This window comes from Erythrolamprus reginae, chromosome 4 (genome assembly GCF_031021105.1).
Source record: "Erythrolamprus reginae isolate rEryReg1 chromosome 4, rEryReg1.hap1, whole genome shotgun sequence".
Taxonomy (NCBI): domain Eukaryota; kingdom Metazoa; phylum Chordata; class Lepidosauria; order Squamata; family Dipsadidae; genus Erythrolamprus; species Erythrolamprus reginae.
In genome coordinates, this window is record NC_091953.1 from 76,838,709 (window position 1) to 76,858,154 (window position 19,446).

At 42.8% G+C, this 19,446-nt stretch overlaps 1 protein-coding gene across 3 annotated transcripts in view; it reads right to left on the bottom strand.

Moving 5' to 3' along the window:
- POLA1 (DNA polymerase alpha 1, catalytic subunit) overlaps positions 1 to 19,446 on the bottom strand; it is an 801,468-nt gene that overhangs the window by 163,821 nt on the left and 618,201 nt on the right. For all 3 annotated transcript variants that reach the window (XM_070750673.1, XM_070750672.1, XM_070750674.1), the window contains exon 36: positions 6,288 to 6,381. In XM_070750673.1, coding sequence (XP_070606774.1) covers positions 6,288 to 6,381 — 94 coding nt within the window. The remainder of the gene's footprint in view (positions 1 to 6,287; positions 6,382 to 19,446) is intronic.

Here is a 19,446-nt window from a genome sequence, read left to right on the forward strand (position 1 = left end):
TGGGCCATACCTGTCATTAGATACACAGCTGGCAGAGCTGGATAACTTGGACAGGAAAACCAGAAAATTAATGACGATCCATCATGCACTACACCCCCGCAGTGACATTGACAGGCTGTATTTACCAAGGAAAATAGGCAGCAGAGGTCTTTTGCAAGTGAAGCAGACAATGGAAGAAGAGAAGCATGCATTAGCTGACTATGTGAAGGAGAGCAAAGAGTAAGCATTGATGGAGGTCAACAATAGGAAGCTTCTCAAGGTGAAGCAAACTAAGGACCAGTACAGAAAAACTGTAACTCAATGTCGTATGGACAGTTGGTGGAACAAAGCATTGCATGCCAGTTCTTGGAGAAGACTGAAGGCAAAGTGGATAAAGAAAAGATCTGGTCATGGCTTAGAAGTGGAACACTCAAAAAGGAGACAGAAGGACTAATACTGGCGGCACAACAACAGGCCATTAGAACAAATGCTGTCAAAGCCAGAATTGAAAAATCAACAGACGATCCAAAGTGCAGACTCTGTAAAGAAACAGATGAAACAATCGATCACAAAGTCAGCTGCTGCAAAAAGATTGCACAGACTGACTACAAGCATAGACATGATGCTGTGACACAGATGATCCACTGGAACTTGTGCCGGAACTACCATTTACCAGTGGCAAAGAACTGGTGGGATCATAAGCCCGAAAAAGTGGTTGAAAATGAGCAAGCAAAACTACTGTGGGACTTCCGACGTCAGACTGACCGAATTCTGAAGCATAACACACCAGACATCCTGATTGTGGAGAAAAAGAAAGTATGGATCATCAACATCACAATCCCATGGGACAGCAGAATTGAGGAGAAGCAGCTAGAGAAATTAGTGAAATACAAAGATCTAAAAATCGAGCTGCAACAACTCTGGCATAAGCCCGTGAAAGTGGTCCAGTGGTACTTGGCACACTGGGCACAGTGCCAAAGGATCTCAGTGGACATTTGAAAACTATCGGAATTGACAAAATCTCCATCTGTCAATTGCAAAAGGCCGTTTTACTGCGATTGGCAAACATAATTCACCGGTACAGCACGCAGTCCTAGGTGCTTGGGAAGCGCACGACTGGTGATGAGATACAAAATCCACCATAGTGATCTCGTTTGCTATGTTGTATTGACATAACAACAACAACAACAACAACAACAACAATAATAATAATAATATATTAGATTTGTATGCTGCCCCTTTCCGAGGACTCTGGGCGGCTCAGAACAACAACAATAACAATATAGTACAAAACTAATAGTTAAAACTAAAAGTAAAAACCCACTATCATTAAAAAACAATCGATACTACACAACCATACCATACTCAAGTCTTACTAGTCAGAAGGAGGCACATTAATCTCCCCATGCCTGGCAACATAAATGGGTCTTCAAAGTCTTGCAGAAGGCGAGGAGGGTGGGGGCAGTTCAAATCTCCGGGGGAGTTGATTCCAGAGGGCCAGGGCCACAACAGCGAAGGCTCTTCCCCTAGGTCCTGCCAGATGACATTGTTTAGTCGACGGGACCCTGAGAAGGCCAACTCTGTGGGAAGGCGGTTCCGGAGGTATTCTGGTCCAATGCCAGGTAGGGCTTTATAGGTCATTACCAACATTTTGAATTGTGCCCGGGAACTAATCAGCAACCAGTTTAATTGGCCTATAGTTTAATACAAAACTATAGGTCAATTACCCTGTTAAACACCGACTATAAAATTCTAGTGGCCATTATAGCAGAAAGATTTAAGCAGTTTTAAAGTAAATGTTCAGACCAAAGCGGCTTCCTACCCCACAGACAAATCAGGAATAATACAAGAACCATATTAAATTCAAGGAGTCCGGCAAGGCTGCCCTCTAGTCTAACACCATTAATGTTCATTTTGGCATACAAGGCAAAATACAAGTCTATGCGGATGATATGGTTTTCATTCTTGAAGTCCCATTAGAAACAAATATACCTTTATTAGATGAAATTGAAAAATTTGGAAGAGTTGCTGGCCTAAAAATAAACAAAAATAAAACTAAGATAATAACTAAAAACATGACCTCTAAACAGGATCTGGAATTAGAAAATATTTCAGGTTTTAGCACTACCAAAAAAGTTAAAAAATAAAGCGAACACTCAAATAACACATCCTAAAACAGAATGAATGAAATAATCTCATTGAATACTTTGTTCTGTACAAAGTTGAATGTGCACAACAGCATGTGAAATTGATTGTCAATCAGTGTTGCTTCCTAAGTGGACATTTTGATTTCACAGAGGTTTGATTAACTTAGAGTTATAGTGTGTTGTTTAAGTGTTTCCTTTATTTTATTGAGCAGTGTACTTGGGAATAATTCTCTCTGCAAAATGCAGTTCAATTAAAAAAGACAACTATGACAATATAATACAAAAAATAAGTGTAGACTTAGAAAAAGCTCAACTATCTCACCTTTTCATTATCAGCAAAACTACGTTTTACACACACACACACACACACACACACACACACACACACACACACAGTGTTCTGTTTTGCGGGCTTTTGATAAATTCCAATCACTTCTTTATTAATAAAACTCACTCGTTATTCAGATTCAACCAAAATATATGTGTAAACGTAGGGTAAAAAGAAGCAAAGGAGCAGATTAGTTAATCTCATTTAGAGCCAGCTTTGATTCTGGGTCCGGAAAGCACACCAAACTCAGTCTTTATCTGTATTCCTTAGATAACACCCATTCATTTACTCAAAACATATGCACTAGCTCACTGAAAACTGTTCCTTGCAAAGCATCCAGCAGATTGTCTTTTTGAGGCAGAAATCATGATTTTAAAACTTCTTTTCAAGCACATTCCCAGTTTCTTGTCTCTTCCATCGAATGACGTTGAGATTCCATGCCCCATTTCCCACAACCTCATTCCTTTATATTGCCTGGAAGTGACATCACACCTCAAAAAGCTAGGGCTGTGAATTAATACCTTTTACTCTGGATCTCCTCTGGCCTTCTGGCCATTCTTCTACAGCAAGGATTTATCCAATTATTTTCCACTAACATGTCTTCTCCACTGTCTGACTGAGACCATTCTCCCAATGTCATATCACCCCCCCAGACTCTCCCCAGTCCCTTTCTGCCTCAATCTCGCTCTAAGCTTTCTCTGGCAGCCCCCCTGGCCCAGGATACCCAGAGGGGCCTAGCTCATCCTCTTCAGAATTAGACATGAACTGAGGTGGATAAGGAATATGTGTGTGTATGTGTGTGTGTGTGTGTATGTATGCATGGTTGATTTTCTGTCATATTTTGCTTATAAGTGAAAAAGAAGTTCAGATGTTAATATCCTGCAGCAGACTACAGGTTCAAATCCCAGTAAGGGTACGTCTAGCTGACGAGAGCATAATAAGCTTGAAATCGATCTATACTAGGCTCCCTTTCTTTTCACATCAGCAAAATATGTAACCATGTAAATTAAAGTCACCACACTTCAAAAGAGACATTGAAACTCTGGAGAAGGTACAGAAAAGAGCAACCAAAATGATTAGGGGACTTGAAACCAAAACTTACGAAGAGAGATTGCGGGAACTGGGCATGGATAGCCTTGAGAAAAGGCGGGCCAGAGGGGACATGATAGCTGTATACAGGTATAGGAGGGGTTGCCACAGAGAGGAGGGGGGTCACTCTATTCTCCAGAGCACCAGAGGGCCGAACGAGGAATAACGGCTGGAAGCTGACCAAGGAGAGATTCAACCTAGAAGTAAGGAAGAACTTCCTGAAGGTCAGAGCGATCAACCATTGGAACAACCTGCCTGCAAAGGTTGTGAACTCCCCAACTCTGGACACTTTCAAGAGGAGATTGGACTGCCACTTGGCTGCGGTGCTCTAGGATTCCAGCTCAGGCAGGGGGTTGAACGTGATGACCTGCATGGTCCCTTTCAACTCTAACAATAAATAAATAAAATAAATAAAGTTGTTGAGTATAAAAAATGTATCTGCCTTGGAATGGGTGAGGCAAAAGGAAAGCAAGGTTGCATCCTCCCATATTTGGGAATACCAGATTCCCAAATTTTGAGAGAAAATCAACCATATAGCTCTTTCCTGGTGAAAGCTGAGACGAGCCTGTAACTCAGAGATTAATATCCTGCCTTGCATGCAATAGTCTACAGGTTCAAATCCCAGCTTGAAATAGATCTCTACTAGTCTCCCTTTATCTCTTTATCAGCAAAAAAATGTTAAGTTTGCATGGCCCCTGGAGTGGGACCGAAAGGCAAAAAGGAAGCAGTATGCTCCCTCCCATATTTGGGTATATCAGGTGATTCAACAGAAAAACATATCTATGTAGCGAAAACCACTCATGATCATGAAATATCCCGAATCGTAAAACCTACAAACTTGAAATCTTGCCTTCTAGGTACGCACTAAAAAAGAATTTTTCGAAATGACTATCAGAACATTGGTATTTTCTATATTATTATTAACATGCTCTGATGCTAAGGAATTCTGCTCCCCATCCCTCCCTGAAAATAAATCTATTCCAAATGCAAAACACAAGCATAGGAGAGGAGTTTCACTTCCACTTTCACAGCAGCAAGCAGCTTTACTACAGAACACTTGAGCTAAGTCATGGACAGGCTCCTTCCTGTCTCCTTCTTGCTCAGACAGCAAATGCTGTTTGAGTTTCCAAACACTCTTCAACTCTCTCACACTGACAAAACATTAGCCACATGAACCACCGATTGGTGCTGGTGGGCAGAGGCAGAATTATTTCTCCCTTATTTTCCTCCTCAGTTCAGACAAATCTGTTCCTTCCACTGAAACACCAATTAAAGGGAAAAGAGGCAAAAAGCACAGAAAAGGATTTACAAAACTTTGGTAAAGATCTGTAGGTCATGTGATTAGGAAAACACAAGTAAGGGAAGTTGCACACAAGTATTGTCAAACACATTCCCAACTCAGTAGACAGGCTGTAAAAAGTATTATTAACACACACTGATAAGTTAGACTACTCCCCCTCCCAACCTGAAAATAATTCTGCAGAGAACATGAGAACATAGCATAGGAGATGCTTCTGTGGGGCAAGACTGAGGGAGAGAAGGGGATAGGATAGGGAAAGATTCTGTGGGGCAATCCTGAGGGAGAGAAGGGAATAGGGGAGGATCAATGGGGCTAGCCTGAGGGAGAAAAGGAGGATAGGAGAGGCGTCTGTGGGGCAAGGCTGAGAGAGAGAAGGGGGATAGAATAGGCCTCTGTGGGGCAAACCAGATGGAGAGAAGGAATAGGAAAGGATTGATGGGACCAGTCAGAGGAAGAGAAGTGGGATAGGATAGGGGAGGTTTCTGTGGGGCAAGCCTGAGGAGAGAAGGAGAGGAGAGACTAATCGTAACTACTCATTTATTTTGAAGCTTTTTGATTTATAAACCCCAAACATTTCCGTAGCAGAGCATGGATATTTAGCATAAATGTGTGTGTGTACGCCCTAGAACAAGGACAGAAACACCAGCCTGAAGATGACAGGATGTTGGGCCTAGAGGCAAAAAGGAGCTGTGACGTTCCTTCAAATATACCAGGGTGATCCGACATAAAAAAACATATAGCCCCTCCCTGGTACACAGCTGGAAGGGATCTGATCTGATAGCTCAACTGCTAATTCTCTGCCTTACTAGGCAGAGTCCACCGGATCAAATCCCAGTAAGGAAGGGTGTGGCTAGCTGATGAGGCCAGAACAAGGCCGAAATGGGACCATCCTAGTCTCCCTTAATTTTAAAATTCCAGCTAAAAAAACATTTGACATATATACACACACACAAACACAAAATACAATACACACATAAATCGTTCTGAATATATATAGTGAATGGGAATCAAAATAAATAGTAGGTCTCCCCCTCAATGTTATAGGAGAATGCTATTCCAAACTTTTGAATTATTATAAAATACATTTCATTATAAATATTAATGAATATAATCTCACTATGTAGATAAAATTGAAAGTTTATTTTAAAAATAATAAAACAATTAATCAGAAAAAAGTATCCAACAAAGGTAAGGTTAAATTCCCAGCATTCTCAATAACGTAAGAGAATGTAATATTTCTCAGACATTTCTTTAGTCAGTCAGAGATATACAGTTGATTATTATGACATCCTTTTTCTTTGTTATATACAATTTCTTAATTCACGCAGTCTGGTACCTTTATGTATATTATGAGGAAGATTGGCTTAATACCAGAAAATAGGACTAATTTTTATGATACAAATTTTCACTAAAGTTTCAGGGTAATGACAGTGTTTTAACATACCTTTCTCTGGACCAGTATATTTTTCTTTTGCATAGTCCACATCAAAAATATAACGGTAAAAGCATAGCTGGGTGAATAACGCCTTGTCAGAGTACTGTAATAAAACACAGACACACATAAAGTATGATACTGAAAAAACAGCTCAAACTAGAATAGCCATGCTCACATATAACTTTTATGCTATTTCACTGTTACTTATTAAAGCTAAATATTTACTATTAGTTTTTGTCAGCTGCCTTGGAAAGCAATTCAGTTATATGTTATGGTATACTAAATAAATGTCTAAAAATCCTCAATCCTCCTAAAAATCAGCATGGAAACCTCTTGTGCTCTTGTAGTATTAATTACAATAAAGATTTTACCGTATATACTTGAGTATAAGCCAACCCGAGTATAAGCCGAGGCACCAGTTTTTGCCACAAAAACCTGGGAAAACTTATTGACCCGAGTATAAGCCGAGGTTAGAAAATGCAGTGGCTACTGGTAACTTATAAAAATGGAAACCAATAAAATCACATTAATTGAGACATCAGTAGATTAAATGTTTTAGAATATTTATTTTAAAGAAAACCAGTAAACTAGCTCTGTAAATTTAAAAGAGGGTAAACAAAAGCAATCTGGTAATAACAATAAATTAAAAAGTAAAAAAGGTAGCTCAATCAGCAACCAAGCTAAAACCTATTTCTAAACCTAACCCAGGGGTCTTTAAACTTGACAGTTTTAAGACAGGTGGACTTCAACTCCCAGAATTCCTGCACCAGCCATACTACTTCAGGAGTGGGAGTTGAAGTCCACAAGCCTTAATCTTTCCAGGTTTGAAGACTCTTGCATTTCTAACCCTAACCCAGGGCTCTTTAAACTTGAGTTTTTAGAAGCCTGGAGAGAGCTCATGCCGTTCCCCCCCCCCTTTAGCTCGCTGGCTGGCTCGCTGGCTGGATCTCCCACCCCTGATCCTCCCTCCTCCTCGTCTCCCTTTACTGCTCCATGTGTTGTGCAGGGAAGCAGATTTGCTAAAGAGATCCACTTGGGACGGCAGCAGGGGGAGGAGGAGGAAAGGAAAGCTGTTCTCCTCCTTCCGTACCAAGTGGATCTCTTTAACAAATCTGCTTCTCTCTCCGGTTGGGGGCTTCTAAAGCCTGGAGAGAGTTCATGCCGTCCGCCCCCCCCCCCCCCAATTTATCTTGCTGGCTCTCTCCTCCTCCGTCTCCCTTTATTGCCCCATGTGTTGTTCGGGGAAGCAGATTTGCTAAGGAGATCCACTTGGGACGGCAGCAGGGAATGGAGGAGGAGGAGACCCAGAGTAGGCTGCAGCCGCAAAGGAAAAGGAGGAAGAGGAAAGAAAGAAGAACCCTTGCCTCTTTCCTTTCCCCCTCCTCCTTTTCCTCCACGACCGGAAAAGAGGAGAAGGGGAAGCAGCCGACAGCATAATTATTTATTTAAGTACCGGTATTTTAAAAATAATTTTAAAATCCTTGTAGCGGCAGGAGAGAGAGAGAGAGAGAAACGAGCCTTTTCCTCGGAGGAGCAGTTGGCTGGCGTCTTTGCTTGAGCCGGGGAGAGGAGGCAACGGCCTCACCCTCCCCACAGCCGCTTCGCTCAGAGAGCCCTTGCTCAGAGAGGCACTTGCGAGAAGACAGAAGCTCCAGTTCTAAGGGCAACTTAGAACTGGAGCTTCTGTCTTCTCGCAAGTGCCTCCTCTCCCTGGCTCAAGCAAAGGCGCCAGCCAACCGCTCGAACGGCGCGCAAGAGGGGGGGAAAGGGAAGCCAGTGAGGTGGGGGTGGGTGAGAAGACAGAAGCAGGAATCCACCCCCCCACCTCATCGGCTTCCCATCACGTTTTTCCCTTCTCACACGCCGTCGGAGCTGTGGGAGGGGTGGGGCAGGTGCCTCCTCTTCCCGGCTCAAGTAAAGGCACCAGCCAACCATAGCCCCTCCGGCATCGTTGGAGCCGCGGAGGGTGTAAAAGTGTGACCTCCACAGCCCAGTCCCTGCGTCCAGCCCTCCCAAAGGCGCCCCCGAAGCTGCCTCAGCAGGCACCTGCCATAGCTCCCTCACCCGCCCAAGCCAGCAATGCCTGCCGGGCTCCCATGGGGCGCCCTCTTGTGGTGATTCGGCGCCCTCTTGTGGTGACCCGAGTATAAGCCGAGGTCGGGTTTTTCAGCCCATTTTTGGGGCTGAAAAACTCGGCTTATACTCGAGTATATACGGTAATAGACTTGTTTTAAATCATGAAACAATACAATTGTTAAGAAGATATAAAAGAAGCATCTGACTACATAGTCAATACATGCATTTAACAATGACTTTAGAAATTATGCATAGTATCAGGAAAACAAATTTCGATATAGTTTCATGTTAAAAGTATATTTAACATACACTATATATTTTTATACAATAAATACCTTGGAAATGCGTACATTGTGTGTGAAATAATTCTGAGCCTATGACTTGTGACATTCCAGAGAACTTTTGGAGAATTTTATTCATTGGTTTATCAGAGACCGCTTTTACTTAGATTTAAAATGAAAATTTCCTATCAGAACTACATCTATTTCAATATTATTCTGTCAGTCAGTGATTTTGCTTGAATTTGCAGATTGTAGATAATGATTGGGAAAAATTACTTGGGTTGATAGATTAATCTGTAGAATAAGGCTATTACTCTTACAAACTTCATTGGTAGAAACTGAACAACATGCTTTGTTACTTTTAAAGAAAAAGATATACTGTTAAAGAAAAAGATATTTTTAAAATACTTTTTTCAAAATCAATGCATGCTTTAAAAATAAAAGTATATTATTACAAGCACAAACTAGATTATTTTGCTTCTTAGTTTATAAAGTAGAACTGTGCTTCCCAAGAGAACTTCTCACATTATTTGAACTTCTTATAGCATGACATTATTTAATTGAAAGAATATTTTTCTTTCTTTTTTCTTTCTTTTATTTTTTAATGCATTTTTGGCTTATCAACTCAATTGGAATAGTTAGTTCATTTTTCTCTTTGGTCTACTGAAAATGGTTTGGTTTGGGACTGAAAATGGTACGCATATAAATATGCCTTAAATGAATTAGTAATTATTGGTTACATAACAATTATTCTTCAATTAAGCATCCCTCACACAGCAAATAGAGTGGTACAGTGTTCCCCCGATTTTCGCGGGGGATGCGTTCCGAGCCCACCCGCGAAAGTCGAATTTCTGCGAAGTAGAGATGCGGAAGTAAATACACCATTTTTGCATATCACAAGTCATCCCTTAACACTTTAAACCCCTAAATTACCATTTTCCATTCCTTTAACAACCATTTACTCACTATTATTACTGGTACTCACCATTGAATAAGACACTTAGTGATCCTGATATTTCTAAACATAATTATTTATTAACAATATTTTTTTTTTGTTATTTATTTGCAAAAATTATTAGTTTGGTGATGACGTATGACATCATTGGGCGGGAAAAAATGTGGTATATAAAAAAATGCGAAGTATTTTTTAATTAATACTTTTTGAAAAACCATACTATAGGGTATTCGCGAAGCTTGAACCCGCAAAAATTGAGGGAACACTGTACTTCTATTTAAGAACTTAATTCATTGCGTGACCAGGTTCTTAAGTAAAAAAGTTTGTAAATACAAGCAATTTTTCCCATAGGAATTAATGTAAAATCAAATAATGCATGCAAACCCATTAGCAAAGAAATAAAAGCTCAGAATTTGGGAGGGAGGAGGAGGAGGAAGAAGAGGAGGAGGATAGTCGCTGCCAAAGGAAAAAGATGAGGTGAGGGGAATCAGAAATATCCCAAACTTTAAGGCTTAAAAAAAATGAGGGACTCTGAAGCTGCGAGGAGGAGCACGTGCCTCCCATACACCCAGTGCGAGGTTGCCTGCCATACACTGTGCCAGAGAGAAAGCCATGTGGGCGAGAGGGGGGAATCTCCTGCTCCTTTGACCAAAAAGTGGCTGCTGCTGCTACCTGCTTCCTCTTGCTTCCCATGCTGAAGGGCTCCATTTTCCCTCGCTCGCTCGCTCGCTCTGTAGCCAGTGCCTTTCCTTCACTGTGGTGACTCCTTGGTTTGGCTGAAGCCGAGTTGATCCAGCCATGGTGAAGTACCCCCTTTTGCCTTTCCATGCCCAGATGCTCTGGGAGGCAACGTCATACCGGGTGTATGGGAGGCAGCGTGAGGGAGTCACCATAGTGAAGTGTTTATTCCCTTACCAAGTGCCTAAAGAAAGGAAAACGCTCCGTTTGCTGTGGGCTGCCCAAAGCGAAGGGAGTGTTTCTTTTCTCTGGGTGCTGGCAGAGGTCTTTCTCTCTCCAAGTGCTCAGAGAAAGGAAAATGCTTTCTTAAGCCTCCTTAAGCACCACCGAAAGGCTCCTCTGGCAGCCCAGAAAAGCCCAAGATGGCTGGGATTAAAGGGGGGATGGCAGGAAACTACCTGGGCCGTCATGCCGCTCTCAAATTTCCTGGAAAATTTTTCCAGGCTTGGGTCTTAAGTAGGAAATGGTTCTTAAGAAGAGGCAAAAAAATCTTGAACTCCCAGTTCTTATCTAGAAAAGTTCTTAAGTAGAGGCGTTCCTAAGTAAAATATTTTTTTGTTGCGTTAGATCAGATGTCTAAACTTTGCTACAGATTAACGACATTTTCAGTCAACATTATAGTATAAAAATGGTTTGCATTAATTCATGTCCCCAACCAACACAGATCTAATGTTACTACAAATATTCTTCAGGTAGCTTATTATTTTTTGTACAATTCAAGATAGCATACCTAATGCTTCAACTTCTTTTTTACTTGCAATAGCAACCCTATAAAATAGGTTGGAGAGCAGACTGCTTGCTATACCTTCAGAAGGTAAGTGACCCAGCATGGCGGGGGGGGGGGGAGTAATTGTGGGGAGCATGAGGTATTTCATTAGGTCGGGGAGGTCTTGTGTGGACTTAGGCAGGTAGCCTGTTCCATCAGTAGCTCCCTTATGGCATTTCTCACCCTGAAACACGTCATGTGCACTTAATAAGCCTTGCATTCAATAGTAAATGCATAGGTGAAAGGAGGGTGTGATGCTGTTCAAGGTATGAGATTCAGTCCCATGAAACTTCAGGTTACCAATGGAATAGATGTTGTGAACACCTGAACACCTCTTCTCATCTGGTGGAACCAGCCTTCAGAATGGGTTATCCTCGACCAATGATATGGAGGATCGAGTCAGTCATTTGCATAATTGCTAGGATCCGCCCTGTAGAACCCCAGATATGACGAATCCTGAAGCCTAGACTCATGCGCAGCTTCTATTCAGAATTAGTGGTCCTACATTCCCTGCAGCTGTGAGATAACGATTTAGAGGGGATAGAATAGATAAATATCTATTAGTAATTTTTTATTTGCCCACACCATGTCAATTCTTGACCAAGATTTCGGTGACTCCGTCTTTTTAAATGCCTTCCCTCGCAATTGTGAACATCGGACCGCTCGGCTGCGAAAGCTGTTCAGCCTCAGCGCTGCCTTTCATTTTCGAGTTTGATTGCACAAACAAGACGCCCTGTTTCTTCCATTAAAAAAGGCTTCCTATATTCCGTGGCAGTCGACCTTGGGAAAAATGGGTGCTCGGAACATAGCCATGATTTTCCTCCAGTTCTCTGCCACTCCACCCCCACCCCCCCTCCACTCACCCCCGAACGAGGATCAGAATGCCGGTGGTAATAAGGCAAAATGGGGGAGTTTGGGGATTGCACGCATTATTCGCTTTTACATTGATTCCTATGAGAAACATTGTTTCTTCTTATGAACTTTTCTACTTACAAACCTGGTCAAGGAACTAATTAAGTTTGTAAGATGAGGTACCACTGTAATTTAAGGGGTTGGAGTGAAGGTTCCACCACATGAGAAGAGGCATTCAAGTAAGGTCATAATGCCTATTCTCCATCCTGGACTGGAACCAGCATTCAGAATGGGACTTACCAAAGCAGAGATCTCGGGGGGGGGGGTGTTGGAGTGATCTAGCACTCTAATGAATGTCCACTTCTTGCTGTAGAACTCACCTGCCAAAGGCAGCATCAGCTGATATGTAAAATACATCTATCTTGTAGTGGCAAATGAACTGAGATGGTTGTGCCCACGTTGCCACTCGACAAACCTTTTCAAGTGATACCTGCATGTTCCAGGCCACGGACATGGCTGTGCTCCTGGTGGAGTTGTGATGCCCGTGGGGGCTGAAAGATTTGCTAGTTCATAAGTTCTGCTTATAGCACCCTATGGTGCCTGACAATGCTTGTGTTCCTAGGGATCGAGGGTGGAAGCCTATGAAGATTGTTTGTCTTTCTGAGATCCTTGGTGCGAACTAGGTATATCTTGAGGGATTTGTGCATGTCCAGAGTGTGCCATCGCCTCTCAGAGGGATGAACTAGCTGAGCACAAAAGGATGGAATTCCTGTGATCCATGAAAGACTGAATTTATTTTAGGGATGAAGAGTCACAGAGTTACCTCGTCTGTTTGGAAGATGCACAGGTCCCCTCTGATGAAAAGAGCTACCAGTTTGGAGACATACCGGGTGAAGTGATGGCCACCTTAATTGAGAGGTATCTTAGCTGGGCTTCTAAGAAGGTCTTTATGAAGGTTCCATGAAGGACTTCAGCACACAGGATAGACTCCAGGTTGGGTATCGATGAATTATTGGCAGGCATAAGTTGGATGTCTCCTTGAGGAACCAACAGATGGCTGGAACCTGAGAGTGACTTATATTGTTTACGCGACAGGGCTGCTGAAAGTGCTGCTGTTTGCCTGCGATGGGTATTTAGGGTTAAGTCCCTGTTGAGACTGTGTTTTAGGAATCTTAATATCTTAGGAAGAGGAACACGATCCAGGGAGAGTCACTCTTTAGAGCACCACGTGCAGAAAGTCATATATCTGAATAGGTGAACTTGGTGGATGGGCGGCGAGATGCCTGCATAATGAGGATAATGTCCTGGCGTCTTAGGTTGCTCTGATCACTCTCCATGTAGTCAGCTGTAACCAGACTGGGTCTGGTTGCTGTAGGGCTTCCCGAGTGAGCATGTTTGTTGAATGAGGCAATCGCCATGACTGTGCAACCAAGCGTACCTGGAGGTCTGCAAACCAGGCCCGCCGAGGCCAAAATAGTACCACGAGTGTGAGTTCCCCCTGTTCTGACAGAAGCTTCTGAATGAGCTCTGGTACCACTGGAAGTGGGTGAGATCATATAGGGGGCCCTGGGGCCATGGACTCTGGAGGCCATTCACCTGTTCTGCTCCTGGAGAGGGAAAGTGGGAAAAGTACCTTGGTAGATGAGTGTTCTTGTGGGTTGCAAAGAGGTTGATGAGAAGGGTTCCAAATCACTGGGATATCTGGAGGAATAGGTCCAGATGGAGCCGCCACTCCGCATGATCCACTCGGACACAGGTGAGTCAGTCTGCCTGCAAATTGTGAATTTCCGAGATCTGGTCTGAGGTTAGGGAGATGAGAGGTCTCTCTGTCCACAGTCCCATTTTCCTGGCTTCTGAATGAAGGGACCTGGGATGAGTCCTCCCCTGCTGATTGATTTGTGCTTTTGTGGAGATGTTGTCCATCAGCACTAAGATATTGGATCCTGTGATGAGGCATTGCAAATGTTTTAGGGCGAGGTAGACAGCTCTCAGCTCTAACCAGTTGATTGAGTGTGAAATCTCTCGAGGTGACCACTCACCTTGGGCCATGGACTCCTGACAGTGAACTCCCCAGCCCATTAGACTGGTATCTGTTGTCACTACTGTTCTGATAGGAGTTCGAAATGAGCTTACCAAGGAAAAAGCTGAGGAAATCCATCAGGAGAGGGATCTGCGTACCTGCGGAAAGAGGCAAACTTTGATGTGAGCTGTACCCTTTCCCGCTTTCAGAAAGGGCAGTAGGAACCATTGGAGTTCCCTGGCATGAAGCCAAACCCAAAGGATGATGTTTATACATGAGATCATCTTTCCCAAAAGAAAAGAAAGGTGCCCAAGGAGGACTTCCATTCCTCCAATACCTGATTGATCATCTGTCTGATGCTATTCTGCCTGTTGGAGGAAAGATAAACCTTGCCTTCTATTGAATCAATAACTGCTCCTAGATGCTGGATGGAAGTATCGGAAGAGAGATGGCTCTTTTCCAAGTTAATGGTAATGTCTAGGTGCTGTTGGGCTAGTTCCCTGGAAGACGCATGCACTAGGATGTCATTCAGGTAACAGTGCACACCAATATGGTGCATAGGTGAGCTGCTAGCGCTGACATAATCCTGGTGAATACCCTGGGAGCTGAGGAAAGACCAAAGGGGAGGGCTCTATATTGGAAGTGGCCCTGACCATAACAAAAATTGAGAAATCTTCTGTGGGGCTTGAAGATCGGGACATGAAGGTATGCCTCCACTCCGTGAGATCTAATGATGCCATGAAGTCACCCCAACGGATCAGGGTGAGAATGGAGGCAAGAGAATGCATCTTGAATCTCTTATAAACTAAGTATCAATTTAGCCTTTTGAGGTCTAAAACCGCTCTCCAGCCCCCCGATGTCTCAGGGACCACAAAGAGTATAGAATAGAAACCCCAACCCTGCTGGTTCTTGGGGACTGGCTGGATGGCTCTGATAGTCGCCAAATACTGAATAACCTCCTTCATCAAATTGTGTTTAGAAGGAATCTGACAAATATAGCAGCATATGAAGAAGTAGGGTGGGTGGTGATGAGGCCCCTGTGGACCCTTGCCAGGCTGCCCAAATTTTGGTCAGCCTGCCTCTGATTGGAAATTGGAGGGAATTACCATCTGCCCCTTTGGAAGGGCCTGGTTGAAGAGGCCCCTTATGGGTGCTTATGGAACTGCTTCCCCCTGGCTCCCCTATCTGCGGCTCTCGGATGGGAGGGATACTGACCTGGGGCCTGGAAAGAAAAATAAGCTCTGGTCAGTGACTTGAAAGTGCCAACGCTCATAAGGAGAGACCCTTGGCAGCCCTTTTCTTGTCACCGCTAGGAAGATCTTTCGTTTGTCATTGGTCTCCACCAGAAATAGGTCCAATGCTTCAACCGGGTCAAAATCCCCTCTCACATCCCCACACCGACAAGTGCAGTCATGAGGGCCAATCCTATGCAGGATTCCTGATTCCTTCCTGTGTTTGTTACTATGGCATCTGGAGAAAGGAATGTGTGGTGGCATATATCTCTCTCTCTCACTCCCATGCTGTGTCGGGCCCACATTGGACTTCACATAATGACTTTGGGCCTGACAGAAACAATATCAACAACTAGAGAAACATAGAAACATAGAAGTCTGACGGCAGAAAAAGACCTCATGGTCTATCTAGTCTGCCCTTATACTATGTTCTGTATTTTATCTTAGGATGGATATATGTTTATCCCAGGCATGTTTAAATTCAGTTACTGTGGATTTATCTACCACATCTGCTGGAAGTTTGTTCCAAGGATCTACTACTCTTTCAGTAAAATAATATTTTCTCATGTTGCTTTTGATCTTTCCCCCAACTAACTTCAGATTGTGTCCCCTTGTTCTTGTGTTCACTTTCCTATTAAAAACACTTCCCTCCTGGACCTTATTTAACCCTTTAATATATTTAAATGTTTCGATCATGTCCCCCCTTTTCCTTCTGTCCTCCAGACTATACAGATTGAGTTCATTAAGTCTTTCCTGATACGTTTTATGCTTAAGACCTTCCACCATTCTTGTAGCCCGTCTTTGGACCCGTTCAATTTTGTCAATATCTTTTTGTAGGTGAGGTCTCCAGAACTGAACACAGTATTCCAAATGTGGTCTCACCAGCATTCTATATAGTGGGATCATAATCTCCCTCTTCCTGCTTGTTATACCTCTAGCTATGCAGCCAAGCATCCTACTTGCTTTCCCTACCGCCTGACTGCACTGTTCACCCATTTTGAGACTGTCAGAAATCACTACCCCTAAATCCTTTTCTTTTGAAGTATTTGCCAACACTGAACTGCCAATACAATACTCAGATTGAGGATTCCTTTTCCCCAAGTGCATTATTTTACATTTGGAAACATTAAACTGCAGTTTCCATTGCTTAGACCATTTATCTAGTAAAGCTAAATCATTTACCATATTACAGACGCCTCCAGGAATATCAACCCTATTGCACACTTTAGAGTCATCGGCAAATAGGCAAACCTTCCCTACCAAACCTTCCCCTATGTCACTCACAAATATATTAAAAAGAATAGGACCCAGAACAGATCCTTGTGGCACACCACTTGTAACCTGACTCTGCTCAGAATACTCGCCATTAACAATAACTCTCTGATGTCTACGCTTCAGCCAGCTGCAAATCCATTGAACTATCCAGGGATTAAGTCCAATCTTCACTAATTTATCTATCAGCTCTTTATGTGGAACCGTATCAAAGGCTTTGCTGAAGTCCAGGTAGGCAATATCCACGGCACCACCTTCATCCAACACCTTTGTGACATAGTCAAAGAAATCAATGAGATTAGTCTGACATGATTTGCCTTCAGTAAAGCCATGCTGATTTGGGTCTAATAAGTTATTGTTTTTTAGGTGCTGATTTATCCTCTTTTTGAGTAGAGTCTCCATCATTTTAACTACAACTGATGTCAAGCTAACTGGCCTGTAGTTACCAGCTTCTTCTCTACTGCCCTTCTTGTGAATAGGCACAACACTGGCCATTCTCCAATCCTCAGGAACTTCTCCTGTTAACAAGGATTGGTTAAACAAATCAGTCAGGGGGGTAGCAAGGACAGATCTGAGTTCTTTAAGAACTCTAGGGTGGATGCCATCTGGACCCATTGCCTTATTTATCTTTAATCGTTCAAGTTCTTCTAAGACATCGACTTCTAAGATCACTGGAGCTGAATCCGTACAGCTGGAAGCAATGCTATATCCCTCTATAGTATTATTTTGTAAGGTGTCTTTTGAGAAAACTGAACAGAAGTAGCTATTGAAATGGTCAGCTATCTCCTTATTCCCATTAATGCATGTATTATTCCCGGTACTAAGCTTCGTGATGCCGCAGTTTTTCTTCTTCTTATCATTAATATATCTGAAGAAGGTTTTATCCCCCTTCTTTACAGATTTGGCAATTTCTTCCTCTTTTGAGGCTTTAGCAGCATATATTATCTGTTTCGCCTCCTTCTGTCTCATTTTATATACCTCCCTATCAGCTATACTTCCAGACTCTTTATACCTCCTATAGGCAGCCTTTTTTTCATTGACTATAGCCCTTACATCATTGCTAAACCATAGCGGTTTCTTCTTCCTTTTACCTTTAGTTATTTGTCTTACATACAGTCCAGTGGCTTTTAAGATGGCCTTTTTTAATACAGTCCACTGGATGCTCGCTCCTGCCATTTTATCCCTCCCCTTTAATTCATTATCTAAATATTCTCCCATTGCATTAAAATTTGTTTTTCTGAAATCCAATACTTTGGTTGCATTATAGGATTGCTCACAATGAGTTTTTACATCAAACCACAAACATAGATGGTCACTGCAACCTAAATTTTCTCCCACCTTGACATCTGAAACCCAATTCCCATTCGTAAAAACTAAATCTAGAATATTCTCCCCTCTAGTTGGTGTCTTAACCAGCTGTGCCAGAGCTGCTCCTGTAAAGGCCTCTACTATATTCTTGCTTTTGCATGTAAGGGCACTGGGGATATTCCAGTCAACATCAGGCATGTTGAAATCACCCATAACCACAATATCTCCCTTTTCTGCCATTTGGGTAATTTCATCCACCATCTTGTTGTCATATTCCTCGGATTGCCCTGGAGGCCTATAGATCACCCCAATTCTAATGACAGAACCTTCTTTATTTTGCATGCAAATCCAGAGAGTCTCTAGATCTTGACACGTATTTTGAATTAGTGTTGTTTTTAGACTTTCTTTAATATAAATGGCTACTCCACCTCCCCTTCTCTCTATTCTATCCTTCCTATACAGTGTATATCCTGGTATGGATATTTCCCATTCATTAGAATCCTTAAACCATGTCTCAGTTATGGCAACCAGGTCCAAATTATCTCTAGATATTATGGCCATTAATTCACAGAGCTTGTTGCTCAAGCTTCGAGCATTTGTGCAAATTACCCGAAGAACATTATTTTCGTTATTAGTTTGCCCCTTATCATCAACAACTACATCTATATTATTTGCAGCTCCCTTTTCATAAGCTTCCAAAAACTGCTTTATCCTCATTGGTCGGGGACAGAAATCACCCACATCAGTTACATCTCTGTCCCCTTTACCTAGTTTAAATGCCTGTCCAAAAAAGTTCTGAATTCCTCACCGAGCACCTGGGTACCTCTGTATGATGGATGCAAACCATCCCTCTTAAACAACTCCCTATTAGACCACCTACTGACATCATGACTTACATAGCCAAAACCTTCAGCTTTACACCACTGCCTTAACCACACATTAAACTCTCTGATACACGTTGTTTTATCCTCTTGGCCACAAACCGGTAACACCTCTGAGAAAGTCACTGAATCAGTTATTTTACCCAGCTCCACACTTAGACATTGAAAAGTACCGTTGTACCTACCTGAACGGTCTTCTCAGTGCACTGGAAGGAGAGTCCAACATGGGTATTACTCCAATCCTATTGGTAGAGACTGAGTTAATTTTTACATATTAATTGAGCACCGCCCCCTCTGCTCTCCCCATGAGCCAGTTTTAAAAACGAAACATAGATAGAGGATAACCAATTTTTATTAATACAACTAATAACTGATTCAACTGCCCACTCCGGCGTCCCTGCACCCTTCATCATACTGGGTGGGTTTGGACTCTCCTTCCAGTGCACTGAGAAGACCGTTCAGGTAGGTACAACGGTACTTCTCCAGTGCATCTGGAAGGAGAGTCCAACATGGGATATACCAGAGATTTACGGCCCATGGGAGGGAGAAGGTCTTGTCAGGGACGTTGGAGAAACACAAACTCTTTGTAAAACACGTCTCCCAAACGCTGCCTCAGCCGAAGCAAAGGAGTCCAACTTGTAATGCCTTATGAAGGTCGAGGGAGCTGCCCACGTGGCAGCTCTGCAGATATCATCTATGGACGCCTGTGTGGCCCAGGCGGCTGAAGCGGCCGCACTCCTAGTAGAGTGAGCAGTCACTCCCGTTGGTACGGGTTGGTCTCGGGCCT